General features: G+C 34.0%; 1 protein-coding gene across 1 annotated transcript in view; it reads left to right on the plus strand.

Moving 5' to 3' along the window:
• The window catches only part of LOC148754626 (uncharacterized), a 179,544-nt gene that overhangs the window by 66,703 nt on the left and 86,726 nt on the right, over positions 1–26,115 (plus strand). The window contains exon 6 of the mRNA XM_088794868.1: positions 8,773–8,892. Within this exon, the coding sequence (XP_088650994.1) occupies positions 8,773–8,892 (120 nt within the window). The remainder of the gene's footprint in view (positions 1–8,772; positions 8,893–26,115) is intronic.

Below are 26,115 nucleotides of genomic sequence, written 5' to 3' on the forward strand. Positions count from 1 at the left end.
TGTTTAGTGTTTTTCTGAGGGCAATATCCATAGCTCACTTAGCTCCTGAGTGGTCCATAAATTGTCTTCTAATGAGCATTCTTCAATATTATCACATCTTTTGTTCTTTTAAGTTATGAGAGAGGATAATCATTTTTGCTTGGAGATTCTCCGGTGCCTCCAAGTATTTGCCTCTAAGCTGATAATTGCATTTGAAATGTTAAATTAAAACAGACCTCTCATGTCCCATGATGAGTGCTTAGAGGATCTGATGCACTCTCCATAAAATAGTGGATATGTTCTTAGGCCTCTAGTGATTGGTAATTTTACCTTTGAGAACTCTGATATGGAAAGAATAAACAGAGAAAAGAATATAAAGATGAATGAAAAATTGTTACAGATGATATTTTGCCTTTTCAATATTGATTCATATCCCTGGTCTTATACTTGGAAAATACATTTTGTTTTGGTTGCAATTGGATAAAGAAGCTGTTTGATGTAAGGAAATATGTCTCAGTCTTAGGATTTATTTAGAAAGTCTAACATTTGGCTTCAGTTCAGGATTCATCAAATGATCTTGGTCCATTCCTGTCCTTGGGTCTTGTTTCAGTTATATTTATATTCTTGAGATAATAAAAGTTTCTTGTATTTTGAAAGCTTACAAAATACTAGTATTTTATTGGATCCTTAAATGCTATATTACCTTGATCATAAAACTGCCTACCCATGCTATTGACCATAAAATGATCATTACTTTTAAGATTAACATAATTTAAATACCTTGAAAACATGAAGTTTCCTTGAATTTAGATAATTCGTAATAAAAAAGGTAGAAAATTACCAATTCAATCATAAAACAAATAATCTGAAAACCACTGACAGCATGTTTCTCTCTTCTTTTCCCTGTATATAATTCCTCTAAAAGATAGTGATTTGATATGTAGTGAGCTCCCACCACATGGATTGTATCCACACTCACTAGCAAAAGAAACATCACTGAAATAATAAATTTTCCGTCATCATAGAGGTGGCTTGTGTTAATATTCTCATTTTGTTTCTTAGCTATGATTTTAGGGGCATAGTCTGAGGTATAGAAAATATTTTGTGTGCTTTTTCTCACACATTCCTGTCAGTATTCCCTACCCTTGACTCTTCCATCAGTCTGTCCTTATCCTTATATTTGCTGCATTAGTCAAGCCTCAAAAGTTATATTTTTTGTTATCTCTTCATTTTAACACTTTAAGCAACACAGTAGCATCGACTTCCCTTAGTTGTGCCAAGAGGAAATGTGATTTACATGTTAAATAATTTTTCATAAGCTCTTGTTTGTCCCTTCCTTTAAAGTGTTGTTAGATATAAGCCATGGTCTTTAAGGTGTGGCTGATTTGATTGTCCTTAGCTGAAATAGTGTTGATGAACTCTTCATGTGCGTGCTATCTGTTCCTGAATGCAAAATTAATTTATGTACTCCACAAAGAAAGATTACAGGCCCATGGGAGCTGGAGTGGAGGACCTTGACATTTTGGATGCATTATAAAAGTTTAGTACCTCAGTGTGTAAAGGATGGAGTGGAATAGTTTGAGATACCACCTTCTGTTTTACAGTTTTTCCTGAAGCTTACATTGTATCACTATAGAATCACAAGTCCCCAAACACATTGGCATATATTTTTAAAGGAAAGTATGCCTCATTCTTAGAGTGGTTGGGAAAGTAAGTTAAATAACTTGCCTTATTAATGAAAATAATGCTACTTATAAATTTGTGGCATATTTCTTTCAAGAGGTTCAAACTGTCTTATATAACTTTAAACATTTATTTTTATACTTTCTCCTTTCAAGCTAAATGATACCCTTGCTTTAAAACACAGATCATATGGGATAAATTTTATTACTAATCTCTTACTACCTTATGTGAATATTCTGTATTGTAATTTGCAAAGCACTGTTCGTATATATAGTCATTTAATCATCAAAACAACCCTGCTCAATATTATTATCCTCATAGAGGTTGAGAGATTGACTGAAGTAACAATTTTTACAAGGGGTAAAGCTGACCCCTAAACCTATGACTTCTGACTCACATTTCAGTTGTGTTTTTAGTAAATGACATCTACCCCCTGCCTTCCCTACTTAAGAAATAAGAATGTTGGCATAGAGAAGTACATTCACAAATGAGAAACGCTCATAAATTATGGAACGAAACTCAGTTTCTAAACTGGTCTGATTTACAATCTGCAATATGCTTATGCTTTAAGTTCATTTAAATTTATGATTAAATTTTCTAAATCTAGGAAGCTAATGGGGAAAGTAATAGGGGGAGTCACTCTCAATGAAAGTATTTATTTTACTAAGAATAGAAGACAAACTTTTGAAATGGATAGATTAGTGGATATAATGGCATACCAGTAAGTTGCAGATGGAAAGTGTTAAATCATTATCCGGTAAATCCACGTCTACTGGCAAGCTGTTTCCTTGGCATAAGTCAATGGAGAGGGATAAAATAGTTTTTCATAATTTTTTAAATTAAAGTTTATTGGGGTGACAATGGCTTGTAAGGTTACATAGGTTTCAGGTGTACAATTCTGCAGTACATCATCTATATATCACATTGTGTGTTCACCACCCAGTCAGTTATTCTTCCATCAACATATATTTGATCCCATTTACCCTCATCTACCACCCCCCAACCTCTTAACCTCTGGTAACCACTAAACTATTTTCTGTGTCTATGAGTCTTTGTTTCTGTATTTGTTTGTCTTGTTGCTTTGTTGTTTTCAGTTTTATATTCAGCATATCAGTGAACTCATGTGGTTCGTGACTTTTTCTGTCTGACTTATTTCGCTTAGCATAATAATCTCAAGGTCCATCCATTGAGATTATAAATGCTAAGCGAAATAAGTCAGACAGAAAAAGCAGAGAACCATATGATTTCACTGATATGTGGTATATGAACCAAAAACAACAAAAGAACAAGACAAGCAAATGAGAAACAAAAACTCATAGACATAGACAATAGTTTAGTGGTTACCAGAGGGTAAGGGGGGTGGGGGTGGGAGAGGAAGGTAAGGGGGATCAAATATATGGTGATGGAAGGAGAGCTGACTCTGGGTGGTGAACACAATTTAATTTATAGATGATGTAATACAGAACTGTACACCTGAAATCTGTGTAACTTTACTAACAGTTGTCACCCCAATAAACTTTAATTTAAAAAAAAGATCCATCCATATTGTCGTAAATGGCACTATTTCATCTTTTCTTGTGGCAGAATAGTATTCCATTGTGTATATATACCACAGCTTTTTATCCATTCATCTATCGAAGGACATTTTGGTTGGTTCCATGTCTTGGCCACCGTAAATAAAGCTGCAATGAACATTGGAGCACACGTGTCTTTATGTATAAATGTTTTCAGAGTTTTTGGGGAGATACCCAGGAGAGGGATTGCTGGGTCATACAGTAATTCTATTCATAATTTTTTGAGGAACCTCCACACTGCCTTCCTTAGGGGCTGCACCAGTCTGCATTCCCACCAACAGTGTATGAGGGTTCCTTTTTCTCCACAGCCTCTCCAACACTTGTTACTATTTGTCTTGTTGATGGTAGCCATTCTATCTGGTATGAAGTGATATCTCATTGTGGTTTTGATTTGCATTTCTCTGATGGTTAGTGATGTTGAGCATCTTCTCATATGTCTGTCTATTGGCGATTTGTATGTCCTCTTTGGAGAAGTGTCTCTTCAGATCCTCTGCCCATTGTTTATTAGATTGTTGGGTTGTTTGTTGTTTTTGAGTTGCATGTGTTCCTTATCTGTACACACTGTATTTTGGATACTAGCTCCTTATCAGAGGCTTGTTTGCAAAAGTCTTCTCCTATTTGGTTGGTTGCCTCTTTATTTTGTCGATGGTTTCTAGACTGCTGTTTGTCACCATGTACCAAAATTAACTCAAAATGGATCAAAGACCTAAACATAAGACCTGCAACAATAAACTGCATGGAAGAAAACATAGGTACTAAACTTATGGACCTTGGGTTCAAAGAGGATTTTGTGAATTTAACCTCAAAGGCAAAGGAAGTGAAAGCTAAAATAAATGAATGGGACTAAATGAATATCAAACTAAAAATCGTCTGCTCAGCAAAAGTTTTTATAATTGTTAATCCAAATAATACTATAGAATGATTATCTTGTAAGCACCTGTCAGCTTCTCAAGTAAGAAAGAAAAGTGGCATTTTCTAAATGATAAATATTAGAAGATCTGAAGTAAGTTTGGTCAGAGTTTCTTACTTGGCTGTGTTTTCCCTCATGGAGTATCCAAAATTATCAGTTGGTCTCCAACTTCCTTTCACTGCCCTGGGTGAAAAAGTAGAAAAGTATAAATTCAAAATTTGGGTTCAGCTCAGTATTAAGCAAATACCCTCTGTCCTTTCCTGTATCTCATCCCCAACTAAATTAGGGGGAGATGAGACTAGCATATGAATGTCAAAAGCCAGCCTTAGTGCTTTATTGATCCCATTACCCACGTCACTATCAAGAGCACACAAAGGCCATGCTGTAAAATAAATGTTGGTGATTACTGAACTTATTTAATGGCATAAATTATGGCTTAACTAAAAAGCATGAAACAAAATACAGATCACATTCTGGGTAGAATTTATGTTATAATAATTGATTTATCTGGAATGTTTTTCAATTTGTTTAGCTTAGTGCTTCAGGAAAAATGGTGGACTATTTAGGCATGGAAAAATAAATATTTTTTCTTCTCTTTCTGGTATTTTCCTTTATTCCTTATTGTTATCCAAAAAGTGCTGCTATTGAGAGAAAACCAATCTAACAGAGTTCTAATAATGATTGTGCTAGGCAGGACAGCTTTTTGTACTTTCCCTCTCTGATGTATCTTTAGAGGTCAGCCTGACATTCTTCACCCTTGACTACTTATCTGTGGGAACTTTAAGGGATAATACTAATTATCACTTTGATTTATTCCTGTTAATTTTTTATTATGCCTTACAGTAAACTGTTAACTTTTAATTGGAGTCTGTTTCTTCATTGTTTACCAGGAAGAAAATAGGGCTGGGCGGAGAGGAAGACATTCATTACAATTAGTATACCATAAATTTGAAACTAGTTTGAATCCATTTTTATTCAGGACAAGGAACATAATATGTAATTGTGTATTTTTGAGGGTTTATTAGCAATTAGCCAATGTTCATAATGTTCTCTTGTATTCTCTTAGTAAACTAGAGATGGAGGCTAGTGATTTTAGTAAGATGGAAAGAGTTATGGAGCTGGCTCATGCCTTGATTATTTTTACTTATCACTAGGCCATTGTCTTCAAGCAAGTTTCAACATGTACAGTAACCCTTATGTTAGCAAAAAAAAAAAAAATGAGTGTGGGAGGGAAAGGAAGAGTGAGAGTAAGATCAAAGTATACCATTTCAAAATTCACCAGAAAATAGGTGAGGAAATATGTCCTAGCATTTACTGTAACAGTAAGAGCAACACCCATGTCATATTTTTTTTCAGGATGAGTTTACCCAATTCCCCAAATCCAGCACCACATAATCATTTTTCTTACAAAAGAGACAATGGATAAACATAGCCTCATGATAATCCTTGCTGCAATTACTAGCTGTAATGTTAGAATGTTGTGTAAGATTCATGTGATATTATCATTAAAGCACATTTATTTCTATTCCCAACTGTTTCTTTAACCCTTAATGGGAGATGAATAATTGTGCAGTTCTGAGACTTTCCTCTTCACTCTTAAGTGATATAAATCCCTGAGGTTACTTAGAGTGTCTAATTCCATGTAGAAATCAAAGCTTCAACTTCATTCAAAGTTGTACCTAATCCCCTCTTAGCTATGGCCTTTTCAAAGCAAGAATGTACAGTTAGGTAAGAAAGATTTGTTTGTTCTTTCTTTACTCACTCCTGACCTCTCAGTTTGCTGGCTGGTTTCTGATTTCTCCAAAGTCAAAATGGAGGTAGGAGAGTGAGTGGCAAGGGCAAGGAAAAGGGGCCAGGAAAGTTCTTACTTAATTAGTACTACTGTCAGTTGACTTTATGCTTTCTGGGCCTGCCTGATATTTATAAAAGATATTCTGTACATGCTGTATTAAGGGGGTTTAAAAATTGCAAAGTGTGTTCCATGCTCTAAAAGAGTTGATAACATAATTTGTGAAAGAAGGCCTGATAGCCTAATTGGGAAAATAAGGCATCCAAAGAAATGAAAGGATCACATGAGGCTATGTTGTGTGGAATCTATCAACATTGCCCAGATATAGGTTTATAAACTAGTGAAGCAACTTAACCCTGGTTCACTACTGCTCTTTGTTTCCTTCCCAATATAATCATGAAAACTCTGCTTCGTTATTTTCTTCCCACCTACCAGAAAGTTTTTCTCCTCACCCATGTGTTACAAGTTAAGGATTTAGATAGTAGGTTGCTCCGCAATAGAATTTTTTCCATTACTATGAGATATTTTTTATTAGTTTCAGGTGTACAAAACAATGTAATAGACATTTACACCTCTCAAAAAATGATAAACCCCCTCCCTACATCTACTATCCTTCTGACATTGTATATAGCTGTTACAATTCCATTGACTCTATTCCCTATGCTGTACTCCACATCCTGTGATTGTATATGTATTAAATTATAGTTGATATTCAATGTTATTCAGCTTCAGCTTCAGGTGTATAGCACAGTGGTCAGGCATCTAAACCATCCATGAAGTGTTCTCCCTAGTAAGACATGTGCCCATCTGACACTCTACAAAATCTTTACAACATTATTGATTGTATTCCCAAATCTGTCTTTCATATCCCCGTGGCAATATGTGAAAGCACAAATTGGTAGCCACATAGTGTCACAATAGAATTTAAGTAGGAAGATAGTTCATAGTGTGCAGAGAAGGCTAAAATCACCTATAAGATTTCACAGTTAAATAGGAACTCAGCTAGTTTCTAAAAGCTGGAAATAATTTGGCTAGACAGAGTTGAAGGTAGGGACTTTTCAATCAAAGGAGCACTATGAGACAGGAATGAGCAAGATACATTGCTGTAGCAGTTAAGAAACTGGCTGGTTAGTGCATGAAGTTCCAGTTGGGAATGCAGTTAATTCATTCAGTGAACATTTAAAGAGCATCTATATTCCGAGCACTAGGTTTGGGCAAATGAGATACAAAGAGCATAGAGACATGGTCCTTGCCCCTTGGACCTCAAATCTTATGTTGTAACAGCCTCAATTTCCTCATCTCAAAATGAAAAGATTGGACTAGATGTTATTTAAGGTAATATCCAACCTAAATATTTTATGATTCGACGCAAATTTTTTCTGATTCGGGTTTTAAAAAATCAACCTATGCATATATATACAACCTATACCATATTTATAACTTTACACTTTAAGTATCAAACTAAAATATTTACCAGGTATGAAATATTTATTTGGTACCAGCATGGATATGGATTTTTATCTATAGGGCTTTTTTCAAGTCATTAATATTATAAGGAATTTTCCCCTTTAACCATTTAAATCACTTTGTTTAACTATGATCCCCTTACCTGAAGTCAATGTTAGACTCAATCATTTTACATATTTCTTGGAAAAGTTTGAGAGTTGCTTTTATTCCCTCATACTCATGAACAATAAGTATTTATATAGCCCTACTATATATTTGGAATTGAGCTAAATGATGGGGATTCAGAATTATGTATAAGCTACAGTTCCCCCCGTGAGATTTGCTGATAAATAAATAGATGGTTTATTTGGCCATTATTTATAACTCTTTTTATGTTATAAATTTGTGCTGATGATTTAGAATCAAATTCTGTTGTATCAAAATACTAAAATTCACACAGTTCAAATTTCCTTTAGAGAGTTTGCCATATTTAAAGAAAATGACAATATTGTCCCTGAAAACATATATACAGGGATATACAAAAATTCCTGTAAAAAGTGCATTTTGAAATAAGCCCACAGTAAATAGATATTTATGGAGGTCATGATAAGTAATTTTAATATTTATCCTGTCTCCCTGTGGGTGGGATTCTGGGTGATAGTTAAATCCTTAGGCTTTTGTGCCTTTTCTAATATTTCCATGAATGTACATATTTAGAAAAATAAATAAACATATATAGTCAATGGTATAGTAACAGCTATATACAATGTCAGATGGGTAGTAGACTTGAGGTTGGTTATCACTTTGTGAGGGGTGTAAATGTCTAATCATTGTGTTGTTTTGTACACCTGAAACGAATATAATAAAAAATCAAATTAAGTTAAATAAAAATGCATGTAGAAAGGGAATAATTAAAACATTGAAACCTAAAAAATAAATAAAGATAAATAAGTAAAATCTATTTTTAGTTCTTTTCACTCATCTGCATGTTGCCTACCTCACATTGAGAGGATCTAAAAAATTATGCTCAATTTTATACTTTGATACTAAACACTTGACTCGCTCTGCAAACAAAGAAGTATAATTTTCATCCTGTTGGTGAGTCATGTATATCATTAGTATCTGTCCCTGAATATAAATATGAATATATGTGCAATATATAGATGGCATATTATAGAATTGTTCACTGGAAACCTGTGCAATTTTATTAACCAATGTTACTCCAATAACTTTAATTAAAAGTGAAAACAAAAAATAAAAAATGAATATATATATATATATACATGTATATTTTTGAAAAATAAAAATTACAGTAATTACATATTAGAACTGTGTTAATGATCTTGATATGATTTTCATTAATCTTTTTTCTTTGTTTTCTTCTTTTCTAGTGCAAGAGTGTGACTAAAATGTGTCATTACATAATTGCTCTGCCACCTGATCTTACAGGACCAGAAACACAGATTACAGAAATTGTTACCCCTGAAGTGATACCATCTAGGGAGCAAGTGGTAAGCAATTTTTTAAAAAAGAGTTACCCTTAATATAAAGCATTTAGAAAAGATTTTTAAATGTCAATCAAATCTTTTCTAATTTAACACAGAACTCATTTGTAGGTTTTTTGGTTTACTTCCAATGTTTCTCAATATATACAGTATATAAGGTAATGTAATCACATCCTGCTTTTCCGTATACTCATTGCATTCATTTTAAGTGACTGCATTATATACCACTGAATTTACATACCATAATTTCTTTAATCATTTAACTAATGTTGGATTAATTAGATTGCCACTAGCATTCGGGTGTTAAAAGTAAAGCTGATATAATTATCTTTTTAAGTACAATGTATTTTTAACCATTCACATAATTTACTTGAATATATTCCTATGATTCTGGTTATAGTGACAGAGTGTACAATTATTTTAAGACTATTTCTACTATCAAATGATCTACCAGAAGAATTCTACCCAATTAAACCTACATTTTCACCAGTATTGGGATTTATCTCTTTCTTTTATTCCTGTTACCATGCTTCCCCGAAAATAAGCCTCGCTGGGCAATCAGCTCTAATGCGTTTCTTGGAGCAAAAACTAATGTAAAACCCGGTCTTATATTACATTGCATTACATTACATCACATTACATTAAATTACATTATATTATATTAAAAACTCGGTCTTATACTAAAATAAGACCAGGTCTTATATTAATTTTTGCTCCAAAACACGCATTAGAGCTGGTTGTCCGGCAAGGCTTATTTTCGGGGAAACACTGTAGAATTGTAAAATCACACCTCTTTGTGGTTTTAATATGTGTTTAATTGATTGGTTATTTTTATTATATGCTACATATGTTTATATTATTTTCTCCATTTCTTTATCTTTATTATTAGTGTCAACTGTTCTAATTTGAAATACCTGCTCATTACATAAATGAGGAAAATATAGAAAAGCGTTTGAAATGTTTTAACCATGAACAATGTAAAAATATTTATATATTTTATTCCAGTGTTTCAGCTGTTCATATTTTAGTTATATAATTGTGGCATGCATATATATACACACATATATATGTATATATATGTATATATACACACATATATATGCCAAAAAATGTATACACATTTTATGAAATGAATAACTGTATTAAAATTATCTATGATGTGAACCACTTTGAGCACCTCTTGTAATTGCAGAAGTCAAATGTGACTTGTATTCATCTTTTTTTTTAAGTTTATTGGGGTGACAATGGTTAGTAAAGATACATAGGTTTCAGGTATACAATTCTGTAACACATTATCTATATATCACATTGTATGTTCACCACCCAGAATCAGTTCTCCTTCCATCACCATATATTTGATCTACTTTACCTTCATCTACCACCTCCTTCCCCCTTACCCTCTGGTAACCACCAAACTATTGTCTGTGTGAGTTTTTCTTTCTTTCTTTGTTTGTCTTTCCCTTTTTTGTTTTCAGTTTTATATCCCACATATCAGTGAAATCATCCAGTTCTCGACTTTTTCAGTCTGACTTATTTCACTTACCATAATAATCACAAGATCCATCCATGTTGTTGCAAATGGCACAATTTCATCTTTTCTTATGGCAGAATAGTATTCTATTGTGTATACATACCACATCTTCTTTATTCAATCATCTATTGAAGGACACAGGTTGATTCCATGTCTTGGCCACAGTAAATAAAGCTGCAATGAACATTGGAGCACATATGTCTTTACGGATAAATGTTGTCAGATATTTTGGGTAGATACCCAGGAGAAGAATTGCTGGGTCATATGGTAATTCTATTCTTAATTTGTTGAGGAACCTCCACACTGCCTTCCATAGCGGCTGCAGCAGTCTGCATTCCCACCAACAGTGTATGAGGGTTCCTTTTTCTCCACAGCCTCTCCAACACTTGTTATTTGTCTTGTTGATGATAGCCATTCTAACTAGTGTGAGGTGATAGCTCATTGTGATTTTTATTTCCATTTCTCTGATGATTAGTGATGTTGAGCATTTTTTCATGTTTCTTGGCCATTTGTATATCTTCTTTGGAGAAACGTATATTCACATCCATTGGATTGTTTATATTTTATGTTGTTGAGTTGTATGAGTTCCTTATATATTTTGGATATTGGCCCCTTATCAGAGCTGTTATTTGCAAAAATGTTCTCCCATTCAGTTGGTTGCCTCTTTATTTTGTCAGTGGTTTCTTTTGCTGTGCAGTAGCTTTTTAGTTTGATATAGTCCCATTCATTTATTTTTGCTTTTACTTCCCTTGCCTTTGAAGTCTAATTTATAAAATCCTTTTTGAACCCAAGGTCCATAAGTTTAGTACCTATGTTTCCCCCCCCCCCCGATGCATTTTATTGTTTTAAGTCTTACATTTAGGTCTTTGATACATTTTGAGTTAATTTTGGTACATGGTGACAGATCGCAGGTTTCATCTTTTGCATGTGCCTTTCCAATTCTCCCAGCACCATTTAATGAAGGGGGAGTCTTTTCTCTATTGTATATTTTTGGCTTCTTTGTCGAAAATTGTCTGTCCATATTTCTATGGGTTTATTTCTGGGTTCTCAATTCTATTCCATTGACCTGTGTGTCTGTTTTTCTGCAAATACCATACCATTTTGATTCTTGTTGCCCTGTAGTACAAGCTGAAGTCAGGGAGTGTGATACCTCCAGCATTTTTGCTTTTTCTTAGAATTGCTTTGGCTATTTGGGGTTTTGTGGTTCCATACAAAACTTGTGATTTTTGGTTCTATTTCTTGGGAAAAAAAAGATGGCATTGGGATTTTGATGGGGATTGCATTGAATCTGTATATTGCTTTGGGTCATATGGCCTTTTAGACTATGTTGATTCTTCCAATCCATGAACATTCTTCAAATTGTCTTCTTCAATTTCTTTTAAAAATGTTTTATACTTTTCAATGTATAAGTCTTTTACACCCTTGGTTAAGTTTATTCCTAGGTATTTTACTCTTTTGTTGCAATTGCAAAAGGAATTGTTTTTTTTTTTTTAATTATTATTTCTTTTTCTGAGATTTCATTGTTAGTACTTAAGAACAATGGATTTTGCACATTGATTTTGTAGCTGGCAACTTTACTGCATTCATTGATTGTTTCCAACCTTTTTGGTGGAATGTTTAAGGTTTTCTATATATAGCATCATGCCATCTGCAAAAGTGACAATTTAACATCTTCATTCCCAATTTGAATGCCTTTTATTTGTCTCTCTTGCCTGATTGCTCTGGCACGGACTTCCAACACTATGATGAAAGCAGAGGTGACAGGGGACAGCCTGTCGTGTTCCTGAACATAATGCAAAGGGCTTCAGTTTTTCACCATTAATTATGAGATTAGCTGAGGGCCTGTCATATATGGCCTTTACTATGTTAAAGAATTTTCCTTCTATACCTAATTTATTAAGTGTTTTAATCATAAACAGATGTTGTATCTTGTCAAATGCTTTTTCTGCATCAATTGATATAATCATATGATTCTTGTCCTTTATTTTGTTTATGTGGTGTATAATATAGATCGATTTGCATATGTTGAACCATCCTTGTGCCCCTGGGATGAACCCCATCTGGTTGTGATGTATAATCTTTTTAATGCATTGTTGTGTTTGATTTGCTAGAGTTTTGTGTAGGATTTTTGTATCTATATTCCTCAGAGATATTGGTTTGTAATTTTCCTTTTTTGTGTTATCCTTGCCAGGTTTTGTTATCATAGTAATCTTGGCCTCATGAAATGAGTTAGGGAGTATTGTTTCTTCTTCAATTTTTTGGAAGAGTTTGAGCAGGATTGGTATTAGATCCTCTTTGACTGTTTGTTAGAATTCACTAGTGAAGCCATCTGCTCCCGTACTTCTCGTTTTGGGAAGGTTTTAGATGACTGGTTCAATTCCTTACTGTTGATCAGTCTATTTAGATTTACCAGTTCTTCATGATTCAGCCTTAGAAGGCTATATGTTTCTAAGAACATGTCCATTTCTTCTAGGTTATTTGGTGGCATATAGTCCTTCATAGTATTCTTGGATGATCCTTTGTATTTCTGTGGCATCAATGATAACTTCCCCTCTTTCATTTCTGATTTTGTTTATTTGTGTCTTTCTTTTTTTCTTAGTGAGTCTAGGCAAGGCAAGGGTTTGTAAATTTTACTAATCTTTTCAAAGAGCCAGGTCTTTGTTTCATTAATTTTTTCTATGGCATTTTTGTTCTCTATTTCATTTAGTTCTGCTCTGATTTTTATTATTTGCTTCCCTCTTCTGACTTCGGGTTTCATTTTGTTCTTCTTTTTCTAGTTCTTTAAGGTGTTACATGAGGTTATATACCTGGGATTTTTCTACTTTCTTGAGATAGGCCAGTAATGATATAAATTTCAGTCTTAAAACTGCTTTCGCTACATCCCCAAAATTTTGGTAGGTTGAATTTCCATTCTCATTTGTTTCTATTTATCTTTTGACTTCTCCTCTTGTTTCTTCTCTGACCTGTCATTCTTTAAATGGATGTAGATTCATCTCCACATATTTGTGGGTTTTGCTGCTTTATCTTTGCTGTTGATATCCAATTTCAAAGCCTTGTGATCAGAGAATATGCTTGGGATGATTTCAATCTTCTTAAATCCTCTGAGGCTAGTTTTATGTCCCAACATATGGTCTATCCTTGAGAATGTCAAACGTACACTAGAAAAAAATGTATAGTCTGATGTTCTAGGATGAAGTGCTCTATACATGTCAATTATGTCCTTTTTATCTAATGTGTCATTTGGGGCTGATATTTCTTTATTTATTTTCTGTTTGGCTGATATGTACATAGCTGTAAATGATATATTTAGGTCCCCTACTATAACTGTGTTTTGGTCAATTTCTCTTTTTTGTTTTGTTAGTAGTTGCTTTGTATATTTCAGTGCTTCCAAATTGGGGGTATAAATATTGATAACTGTTATGTCTTCTTGTTGTGTAGTCCCCTTTATCATTGTGAAATGTCCATTTTTATTTCTTGTTACATTTTTTATCCTGAAGTCTGTTTCATCTGATATCAGTATAGTACAACTGGTGTTCTCTGAGTACCATTTGCTTGGAGTGTCAATTTCTACCCTTTCACTTTGATTCTGTATTTGTCTTTGTAGCTGAGATGTGTCTCTCAGAGGCAGCATATGGTTGGATTCAGTTTTTTGATCCGATGTGCTGCTCTGTGCCTTTCTATTGGTGAATTTAGTCGATTCACATTTAGGGTAATTATTGACATATGAAAATTGTCTATCATTCTGTATTTGGTTTTCTGGTAGGACAGTGTCTCCATTGTTTCTTTGTCTTTTTGTTGCTGTCTTTTATTTCAGTGTGGTGGTGTTGTATGATTTGTCCCTCTGTTTCTTCTTTTTTTATATTGTATATTTAAGTTCTGGATTATTTTTTTTTTGAGTGGACACTATTAAGTTTATGTTAATGAAAGTTTGATATTTAGAGTACTCCATTTTGTTCAGCATGCTTCCTTTCTCCATTCCCTTGTGCCAATTCAGACCTTTGATCTCTCCCCGTTTATGTTTTTGTTGTCACAAATTATCCCTATTTATGTTGTGAGTTGATTTCTGCATTGCACTAGCAAGTTGTCTATTTCCTCTTTATTTTTAAGTGTTTTTTTTTTTCTTCTTCTTTACCCCGTATGTTATGTTTAAGTGTATAGTGTCCTATTTGGTGTATGTGTTGCCATTTTCTACTTATGTCTGTCTGTTCATACTTCCCAAGGTTTTGTATTCTTTTGCTTTTTTGTTTCAGGTCTAATAGCCTCCTTCAATGTTTCTTGTAGCACAGGTTATGCGCTAGAAAATTCTCCCCGCTTCTTTTTGTCTGGAAAGGTCTTTATTCATCCTTCATATCTAAAGGATATCTTTGCTGGATATATTATTCTTGGCTCATAATTTTTCTCTCTCTCAGTAGTTTGAATATTTGAGTCTACTCTCTCTTCGCTTATAGAGTTTCTGCTGAAAAATCTGGTGATAATGTAATGGGCTTTCCTTTGTAGGTTACCATCTTTTTTTCCTTGGCTGCCTTGAGGATTTTATTTTTGTTGTTGTTGTTGTCGTTAATTTTTGACAGCTTGAATACACTGTGCCTTGGAGAATGAAGAATGCCTGTTGGGGTTGAGGTAATTAGGTGTTCTGTTTGCTTTTTGGATTCAAGCATCCCATTCTTTCCACAAGTTTGGGAAGTTCTCATTGACTATTTGTTTTAATATACTCTCTGTTCCCTTCCACCTTTCTTCTGCTTCTGGTGTGCCCATTATTCTTATATTGCTCTTTCTGATAGAGTCAGACATTTCTTGTAGAATGTTGTCATTTCTTTAAATCTCAAGTCTCTCTCTTCTTCCATCTGTGTCATTTCCAGATTTCTATATTCTATGTCACTGAGTCTTTCCTCATCTGGTCAGCTCTATTACCTAAGCTGGCTATTTCAGTCTTCATTTCTTTTATTGAGGTCTTAGTCTCCAGAAATTCTGTTTGGATCTTTTTTCATAAGCTGGCTGTTTCATTCTTAATTTCTTTTATTGAGTTCTTAATCTCCAGAAATTCAATTTGGTTCTTTTTAAAATCAAATTTAACAATAAGATAATAGCCTATCCATTTTTTCAGGTCATTAACTATTTCCATTCTCCCTTTCTTCTCTTTCTGGTATGCCCATTATTCATGTATTGCTCTTTCTGATAGTGTCAGAAATTTCTTGTAGTGTTCTTTCATTTCTTGAAATCTCAAATCTCTCTTCTTCCATCTGTGTCATTTCCAGATTTCTATCTTCGATGTCATTGATTCTTTCCTTCATCTTGTCAGCTTTATTACCTAAGCTGCCTATTTCAGTCTTCATTTATTTTATTGAATTCTTCATCTCCAGAAATTCTATTTGATTCTTTTTTAAAATTTCAATCTCTTTAGGAAAATGTTCATGTGGTTCTTTGACTGTGTTTCTGAGTTCATTAAACTGCCTTTCTGTGTTTTCTTGCATCTTGTTGAGTTGTTTCAGAACTGCAATCTTGAATTCCCTGTCAATTAAGTCACATATTTCCATGTCTTTATGTTCATTTTCTGGAGACTTTTCATTTTCTTGGTGAGCTGCCTTGTTATCTTGGTGTTTCATGGTAATTAATAAATTATTATTTCTCTTCCTAGACATCTATAGTAGTAGGTTCCAAAACAGGGTGATAGGAAGACGTCTTTCTTTTGCTTTCCAGTAGGTGTTGGTAGAATGTTTTATTTTATGTCTGACTGCTGCCTTTTATTCTCTCTCTAGCTGTTGTGTTATATTTTCCGTGCACTGTTCTGACTTCTCACACAATGTGGGGCAGTTCCTTGGAAGGTGGCCTTCTCCTCTGTGATCGGGTCACCTGACTCTCAGGGTACTGCCTTCATGGGGGCATGTGGAGAGCTTCTGAAGTTCCAAAGTTCTTTGTGCACCAGTTTCAGAGCCTGTGTGTTTCATCAGCTCTGTTTACATCTGCATGGATCTGCCCTGATAGTTTGGGGCAGGGACGGGTTAGGTTGTGAGAGGTGGCTCTCAGCAATGGCAGTGACCACCAGCGGAGCCAATCCTGCAAAGAAGGCTCTCTCCCCTTCGCCGGAACTAGTTGGGCTGCGAGTCCCTGGCTGCAGGCTGCAGTTCTCAGAACTGCAAATATTCTCTTCTTTTGATCTGACATTGCTACCTTTCTGCTTCTATCACTGGGTAGGTGGGGGTGGGGCGAGCTCTGGGAGGTTGGGGAGGGATCAGCTAGGCTCCATGCCTATGCCTTCCTTCCTTAGCTTCGCAGTGAGGGCCTAAACCACCATTTTCACCCTTCTTCCCTCACTCTTTGTTCCGAGGTCTCTGACTAAGCATTGGGTTCAGTCATGTTATATGCTGATCCCTCAGGCGGGACTGTGGGCCATAATGGGAGCATTAGCAGTCTGAATGCTTCACTCAATTTTGACTGTGGTAGCTCCAGAATGCTGAGAGCTTGGAGCTCAGGTCTATGTCTATCCTGCAGCCTGTGAGGCCCACATCTCCGCACTTCCCATTTCCCTCCTCCCATGCTCACCCAATTTGACCACCTTTAGACAATTTCAGTTGTGCCTCTCATACTCTTTCTTGTCTGCTGCGCAGGGAGTCCTTTTTGCAATTATAGCTGTTCAATTTGTTACAAATTCCATTGTAGATTTCAAGAGACTTACCTCACCACCATTTCTGTAACATAATATATTCATCTTTTCTTAGGGGTATTTATTGTTACAATTTTAATACAGTATTTTCCTTTCTTAAAATGTGTATACATTTTTTACACCCTCTGTGTGTTTATATATATATATATATATATATATATATATATGTATATATACACATATATACATACATCTATACATACATATACACACACAAATATATAATTTGATCATATGAACATAACATAATTTGATATCTTCATTGTTTGCATTCAAATTATTTCAAGTTCTTGCTATGTTACTATTATATATACTACTTTGATATACATAATTGTGCATCTTCATGCATAAGTTTTTTTTTTTGTTTTGTTTTGTTTTTAGGCTTAGTTGCTTAGACATGGAATTACTGGTACAAGGGTTATTAACATTTTAAAGTTTCTTAGCATAAGTTGAAAAATTGCTATCCCAAAGGGTTGTTCACATTAAAGGTAGTACATCAACAGTGTACATGCGTAACCATTTCATTATACTATTACTCTTTAAATAAGCAGAATTATATAGGTGAAAAATACTCATAATCCTTGTCATATTTTGTTTCTCTTACAATTAATGAGATTACATTTTCAATTATATTTATTAACCATTTTATTCTTATTTTTGGCTGATATGCCTGTTCATCATCCTTGTCCATTTAACCATGGGGTTCTTAGTGGTAACTTATGTGTATTTTATATTACCTTATATGTATAAGTTCCAAATTTATTATAAATGTGTTTACAATGCATTGAGAGAAGGAATTTTTAAGTTCAGAAATAAGCCTAGAGATCAATTACCAGTGAGGTCAGCTTGTATATTTTCAATGCATTATTTAGCCCAATCATAATATGATTGCATTTATCTTACTGTTATTGTGAGTTTTCAGTACTTTTTTTTTTAATATCTACGTTGATGGAATTATTGGTCCATGGCCTATACAATGGCGAGGGAGACACAATCAAGCAGGAAAGGTGGTCTTCATTTTTTTGAGAAACTTCTACCTCCTTATTTTGCCACCACTCCAAAATCAAATGAGTATAGATTTCAAATTCCAATGCTTGAATATCTTTTTCTAAGTATTTTTCCAAAAATTTTCTTAGCAGTGGTTACCTGCAGTGTTGCCATGGTCATTTCTATGGCATTCCCTTTGCAGATGAAAGCATTAGAAGACTTAGATGTTCATGAGTACTTTTTCTCCCCAAGGATACTCCCCAGAGCTTTTATTATTATTATTATTATTATTATTATTATTATTATTATTAGTTTAAGGTGTACAAAGCAATGTAATAGTTAGACATTTACATCTCTCACAAAGTGATAACAACCTCCTCCAATCTACTTCCCCTCCAGTACTTTTAAAAAGTAACATAATTATGACTTACATCTCCTTAAACAAAAGGAAAATAACCTTCAGAGTTGGTCCAACAGAAAAAATGAGTAATGTGAAATTTTTTAAAGCTATTATTTGCGTAACCCTTCACATGTCATGCTTGTATTTTCAAAATTATTTTCATGTGTTGTCAAGTCTTTATTGTTATCTATGTAAACATAACAAAATAATTATTGCAGTCACATGGAAAACCTAATCTTAGCATAATGATTTAATGTAAGAGGGTAGAGATTATTATTATAGAATATTTGGGGTTGAAATAGTTAATGACCTGAAAAAATGGATAGGCTGTTATCTTATTGTTAAATTTGATCAAGGATGGGATGTCATTAAACTGTAAAGTGCATACAAAAAGATTGTGATATCATATGCTGATGGTGAAGTACACAAAGTAATGATTTAAAATAGTGAATAACAATTTGACTTTCAGTTGTAGAGTCAGAATTTTAACTTTGTAACCCAAATTCACAAATCCAAAACATGTTAGGAAATGAAGTAAATAAATTGGAGCAATAGTAGAAATTGGTGTAAGTATTAAATAGTTTTCTTGAAATCCCTATTTTACCACTGATTAACCTACATGTGAACTTGAAGAAGTCATATTTCTTCTTTAAACTTCAGTTTCTCTTATATAAAAGGCAAGACATGGGTGAATGATAACTGAGGTCACTTACAGCTCTACAAATCTAACATGGTTTCCCTGGACCACTATGTTATTTCTTCCCATAGGGCCTTTCAAAGAAATCATTAACTAGTGCATATATTCTGACTAGTGATTAATTAATTCCTAACATGGAATTGGATTAAATATTATTGATTTTCATCAAAATGTTTGTTTTTTATATATAGATATTGATGTATTGGGAGTAGCCAGAGGGTGTTAACAGTTTGAAGGGTATCAAATAAAATTCTCCCAACTGACTATTGCTGAGACACACTTAACAGGAGAGAACCAGGTTTTGAAGAGCCTGAACCTTATAATTTGAGAGTTTCTCTTTTAAGAAAATACAAAATTATATTCAAATTGAAATTTGGAATGAGAAAAATCACAAAAAATTATAAACTTTAAAAATATGACACATATTACAAACATAAAATACTCTTGGGGCTTTGGTTGGGTCCTATAAAAGTGAGGGGCCCTAAAACTTAAGCTTCATTGGTTTCATGGTAAATTCATCCCTGGGATTAGACATGTTTTTTCCTCTGCATACTTCTCTCTGTCTCTACTCCTTATCTTTAACAGTTCTTCTAACTCCATGAACACAAGTAACGTGAAAGAAGAAAACGACATTGGAGGCCAAACAGTAAATACTATATAGATATGGCTTTTGTGTCAGCAAGGATTGTGCCTTGCCAGTATCCTTCCCTCTATGACAGCTGCCTGAATTATTCTTACTATATTACATTAAACAGTGGCCAAAAAGTTGCAACCTTTTTGGGATGGATGAAAAGTTTATGAGATGCTTTCATTTAGATGGCTAAAAAAACCTACCCACAAATGTGGGCCTATACGAACCACAATCAGAATAACTAATAAGTTTCCTATCTGGAACCATTATTTCATGTCCAGGGAAGTATACTGGCACATTGTGTCATCTCTACCAACATCTTTCATCAACACTCATTTTTCATCTAAGATGCCTGGCTCCATGTGCTTTCAGTGCATTTGGTGTGTGGGTAATTATAATCACTGATCTGATCAAGGATTGTGAAGGCCCATATGTTTTCATTGTCATAGCCCATAAATTCTTGTGCAATATGAGATTTGTATTATATGCTATGTTTTTTTCAATCAGTTTCCTGTTTTGTGCAACCACCTGAAATACAGTCTTTGCAACATTGTAATGCTGTGAGTAGTCAGTGATACCATAGTTGATTTTTAGATTTATCACATTTCAGGAAATTGTGACATCTATGCCAATTACTGGTTATCAGCATCACCAACCCAAAGGAAAAGAAAAGACACAAAATTTAATTGTACCTTTGAAACATAATATACAACATTCTAATTAATAAATGTGGGTATAAAACAATATGCCTTGTTGAAGAAACTGATTAACAGTTGAAGAAAGCTGCTCAGAATGATTAGAGGGCAGGAAAAATCAGCCTTAATGCTCTTCAAAGGGATGAATCTAAGAAGTAACTATTGATCTAGCTCAATAGAAAGTTTATTTAGCATTTTTTCTGTTAACATTTAAAAATCCAATAGGCTACTTGATGGACTTTCTGTTTTAAAATAAATCAATAGTGGAATTATTTCCAACTGTAAGAAAAGTTAGCACAGAGTTCAAAAACACATGCCTGTATGTTGAAATACTGCGTGGCTCCGAGGTATTTTCATTGTAAAGATACATCATCTAAAAGTTTTGTGTTCCCAAAATATGTCATTACAGTACATTCTGAAAATCTATCATTTAGCTAAGAAGAAAAAAAAAGTGGCTCTGCCCTTCTACCTTCAGAAACAAAGTTTCAGATTCTATCCTCATGCGACAATGGCAAATAATGTACTATGTGACAAAATTGTCCAGCTTAAATGGTTCATCTCTGCTCAAGAGGAGAAGCCTAGAACTATTTGACTGACATCTTTCCATTCAAGTGACAGGACCAAGGAGATAAAGCCAGGAGCCCACAATGAGACATTAGGCTTGCTATGTGTTTTGTGTGTGTGTGTGTGTGTGTGTGTGTGTGTGTGTGTGTGTGTGAACATAAGTTTTAATTTCTTTGAGATAAATTACAAAGTTTTTATAATTTGCACTTTTAGTTTTTCAAGAAATCCAAACTATTTTCCAGACTAGCTGTATCATTTTACATTCTCACCAACAATGTATGAGTCATCTAGATTATCCACATCTTTGCCAACATTTAGTATCATTATTTTTAATTTTAGCAATCCCGATAGGTATGCAGTGATATATTATTGTAGTTTTAATTAACATTTTCTTAATGGCTAATGATGTTGAACATCTTTTTTTTTAATTTTATTTTATTAAATTTATTGGGGTGACAATTGTTAGTAAAATTACATAGATTTCAGGTGTACAATTCTGTATTACATCATCTATAAATCCCATTGTGTTTTCAATGGACCTTTCTCCAGTAACCCTTTGACCAATGACCCTGATAGGCTTGTCAGTAACAGTACCTAGTCTGGGTCAGATAGCTCTGCTAAATTATTCTCATTAGGAAGATGCTTTTCAATAGCTCAGATTTAAAGAAGGAAGTATAGATTTGAAACTCACAGAGTACCTGCCTGTATATTTGCTTCTCTTGTTTCTCCCATTCCATCTCACTTCTTTACTTCCACCCTCTCTCTTATCTGCTTTAAGTGTGATACAATCACTTGCCTACTCACAGCCTTCCTCCATGAATGTTTTCCCCAGTGCTGTGGAATGTGGCAGTAAATGCCATTTCTAAGAATGAAAATTCAAAGAATGTCCATGATGCTAAAAATAAACTGTGGAAGACACAATTTCATACCTTTTGTTGTTTTGAATAGGAAAATATCATTTCAAATTTAGTATGTCTTATAAAATTTTTAAAAATCTGCATGTTTATAAATAGCCAGTATTTATGCCACCTAATAGTTTACTTTTACATCCATCATTTCTTTTGAAATGCATACCATCAGTTCACTTGGTCCTTAAAACAACGCTATGATAGATAGGGCATGTTTCTTCTCCTTTCATACCCATTTTTAAAATTAAGAAACTGATGCCAAATACATTGTACCACTCTCTACCCCCTTCTTGTCACTGCTAGCTATCAAGTTCAGCAGGATTGTCAATATCAATATCACTTATTTAAGCATCTGTGGTCAGTTGTCTTTTTGCAGAAGCTAATCCAAAATTTTCCCACTTCTGAGAAAAGTCCCCTACCCAACTCCAGCCTCCTTTAAATCTCACCTTTGGCTTCACCACCCCCTTCAGCAAAAATATTGGGCCAATCGGTTATGAACTTCCTGGCAATACCTCCAGTAATGGTGGACTTGGTATTTCAAACTTCCAGCTGAAAACAACAAGAAGAGCTTGAGAAATGTTTTAAAAACTTAAAAGGCATTAAAGAGCTAACAATCACTGAAAAAAAAAAAAAAATGGGGCCAAGGTCTTGGAGAAGAAGGAAACCGATACTGTAAAGCAATGCAAACCAGAAGAAAATGGAGTGCTATTTTCCAAAAGTGAACTGAAAGTGCCGAAAGAAAATAACTGCCAACTTAGAATTCAATTTCCCATAAAAATATCCTTCAAAAATTAAACTGAAGTTAAGACTTTACGGACAAACAAACCTAAGAATTTTTTACCGGTACACCCAACTAAAGGTTGCTCTTCAGTACAAGAAAATTGATCCCACATGGAAGCTCAAGGAAGGAATGAAGAGCAACAAAAATGGTAAATATGTATTTAAATCTAAATGATTATTGAGTGGGTATACTAATAATAATGGCAATAATAATAATATGGGGTTTTAAATATATAGAACTTAAACTCATTACAATAGTAACAGATAAGGAGGGAGGAAGGTAAATAAATAAAGTATTCTAAGATCCTTACACTATCCAAGAAGTGAAAATGTACTTTTGTAAGCCATGGGTACTTACAGTAACCACTAAATGAATAATAAATCAATGTATAACTATCAAGTAATATAGGGGAAAATGGGAAATGATAGTCCAACAGGAAACAGAAAACGAGAAGACAGAGTAACAAAAAATAGACAGGAAAACTGGAAATCAAGTAGTAAGGTGGTAGATTTAAACTCAAATATGTAATAACATTCAATGTAAACAAACTGAGTGCTCAAAATAAAAGAAAAAGAATGTTACACTAGGTAGAAAAATCCCAACTATAGTCTGCTTACAAGAAACATAAAAATATGGAATAATTGAGAGTAAAATTATAGAAAGAAACACCATGCAAACAACTACCAAAATAAATTTGAAATATTAGACTAAGTAGATTTTAAGGCAAAAAAACATTACTAGAGATAAAGATGGATATTCCATGTTAAAGGTTAGTTTCATCAGAAAGGTAACACAATTTTAAATTGGTATGCATATAATTATAGCTTTAAAATAAATAAAGCAAAAGATGTGAATCTCTTCAGCTTCCTGCAATCCCACTTTCAAAATGATTCTTATCTGCAGGCAACCTTATTTCCTCCCTTCCAGGTGCTGAGGAGGACATGTTTCTCCTGCTTTCAAGTATGGTCCTCTTATCTTCTCACATCGTTCAGCACCTTGTTCTTTTCATTTTCATTTACCTCTTAATTTTACTTCTCACCAACCCCTTTCACTCAATCTGTATTTACACATCCCCCAAAATGAAATAGTCCTTGATTCTGTGTCAGTCTTTAAATATGTCATTGACTTTCTCCTTCACAGCTAAACCAACATTCCTAAAAGGACAATCTGTGTTATGAATCACTCACATCCAGTCCTCAATTCAACACACAGAAACCATAATTCTGCTTTCATTACTCTACTGAAACTTCAACCCTCATCCAATGGGATTTATAGATGATGTACTACAGAATTGTACAACTGAAATCTATGTCATTTTACTAACAATTATCACCCAAACATATTTAAATAAAATAATTTAAAAAATCCCATTGTGTGTTCACCGCCCAGAGTCAGTTCTCCATCCATCACCATATATTTGATCCCTCTTACCCTCATCTCCAACCCCCCAATCCCCTTACGCACTGGTAACCACTAAACTATTGTCTCTGTCTATGAGTTTTTGTTTCTCATTTGTTTGTCTTGTCCTTTTGTTGTTTTTGGTTTATATACCACATATCAGTGAAATCACATGGTTCTCTGCTTTTACTGTCTTACTTATTTCACTTAGCATTATACTCTCAAGATCCATCAATGTTGTCACAAATGTTCCTATATCATCTTTTCTTATCGCCGAATAGTATTCCATTGTGTATATATACCACAAATTCTTTATCTATTCATCTATCGAAGGACATTTTGGTTGTTTCCATGTCTAGACCACCATAAACTATGCAGTTTATTGTTTCAAGTCTTATGCTTAAGTCTTTGATCCATTTTGAATTAATTTTGGTACATGGTGACAGGTAGAAGTCCAGTTTCACTCTTTTGCACGTGGCTATCCAATTCTCCCAGCACCATTTATAGAAGAGGCTGTCTTTTCTCCATTGTATGTTTTTTGCTTCTTTGTCAAAAATTATCTGTCCATATTTATGTGGTTTTATTTCTGGGTTATCAATTCTATTTCATTGGTCTACATGTCTATTTCTCTGCCAATGCCATGCTGTTTTGATTATTGTAGCCCTGTACTACAAGCTAAAGTCAGGGAGTGTGATAACTCCAGCATTGTTCTTTTTTCTTAAGATTGCTTTGGCTATCCAATGTCATTTGTGGTTCCAACAAATCTGATGATTTATTTTCTATTTCTTTTAAAAATGCCATTGGGATTTTGATGGGGATTGCATTAAATCTGTATATTACTTTAGGTAATATGGCCATTTTAACTATGTTGATTCTTCCAATCCATGAGCATGGAATGTCTTTCCATTTCTTTGTGTCTTCTTCCATCTCTTTTAAAAATGTCTCGTAGTTTTCAGTATATAGGTCTTTCAGATCCTTGGTTAAGTTTACTCCTAGATATTAGATTCTTTTTGCTGCAACTGAAAAAGTAATTATTTTTCGTATTTCCTTTTCTGAGATTTCATTGTTAGTATATAGATAGGAATGCAATGAACTTTTGTTCGTTAATTTTGCAGCCGGCAACTTTACTGTATTCGTTGTTTGTTTCTAATAGCTTTTTGGTGGAATCTTCAGGGTTTTCTATATAGCATCATGTCATCTGCAAAGAGTGACAAGTTAACTTCTTCATTCCCAATTTGGATGCCTTTTATTTCTTTCTCTTTCCTGATTGCTCTGGCAAGGACTTCCAACACTATGTTGAAAAGCAGAGGTGATAGGGGACAGCCCTGTCGTGTTCCTGAACATAGAGCAAAGGGCTTCAGTTTTTCACTATTAATTATGAGATTAGCTGAGGGTTTGTCACACATGGCCTTTATTATGTTAAGGTATTTTCCTTCTATACCTATTTTATTAAGTGTTTTAATCATAAATGGATGTTGTATCTTGTCAAATGCTTTTTCTGCATCAATTGATATACTCATATGATTTTTGTCCTTTATTTTGTTTATGTGATGTATCACATTGATGGATTTGCGTATGTTGAACCATCCTTGTGCCCCGGGGATGAACCCCACTTGGTCGTGATGAATAATCTTTTTAATGCATTGTTGTATTCGATTTGCTAGAATTTTGTTTAGGATTTTTGAATCTGTATTTATCAGAAATATTGGTCTGTAGTTTTCCCTTTTTGTGTTGTCCTTACCAGGTTTTGGTATCAGGGTAATGTTGGCCTCATAAAATGAGTTAGGGTATACTCTTTTCTTCAAATTTTTGGAAGAGTTTAAGCAGGCTTGCTATTAGATCCTCTTTGAAGGTTTGGTAGAATTCACTAGTGAAGCCATTGGGTCCTGGACATTTGCTTTTGGGAAGGTTTTGGATGACTGATGCAATTACATTACTGGTGATCGGTCTGTTTAGATTTTCCAGTTCTTCATGGT

Source organism: Rhinolophus sinicus, chromosome 18 (genome assembly GCF_057876585.1).
Source record: "Rhinolophus sinicus isolate RSI-liver-muscle chromosome 18, RSI-T2T, whole genome shotgun sequence".
In the NCBI taxonomy this organism is placed as follows: domain Eukaryota; kingdom Metazoa; phylum Chordata; class Mammalia; order Chiroptera; family Rhinolophidae; genus Rhinolophus; species Rhinolophus sinicus.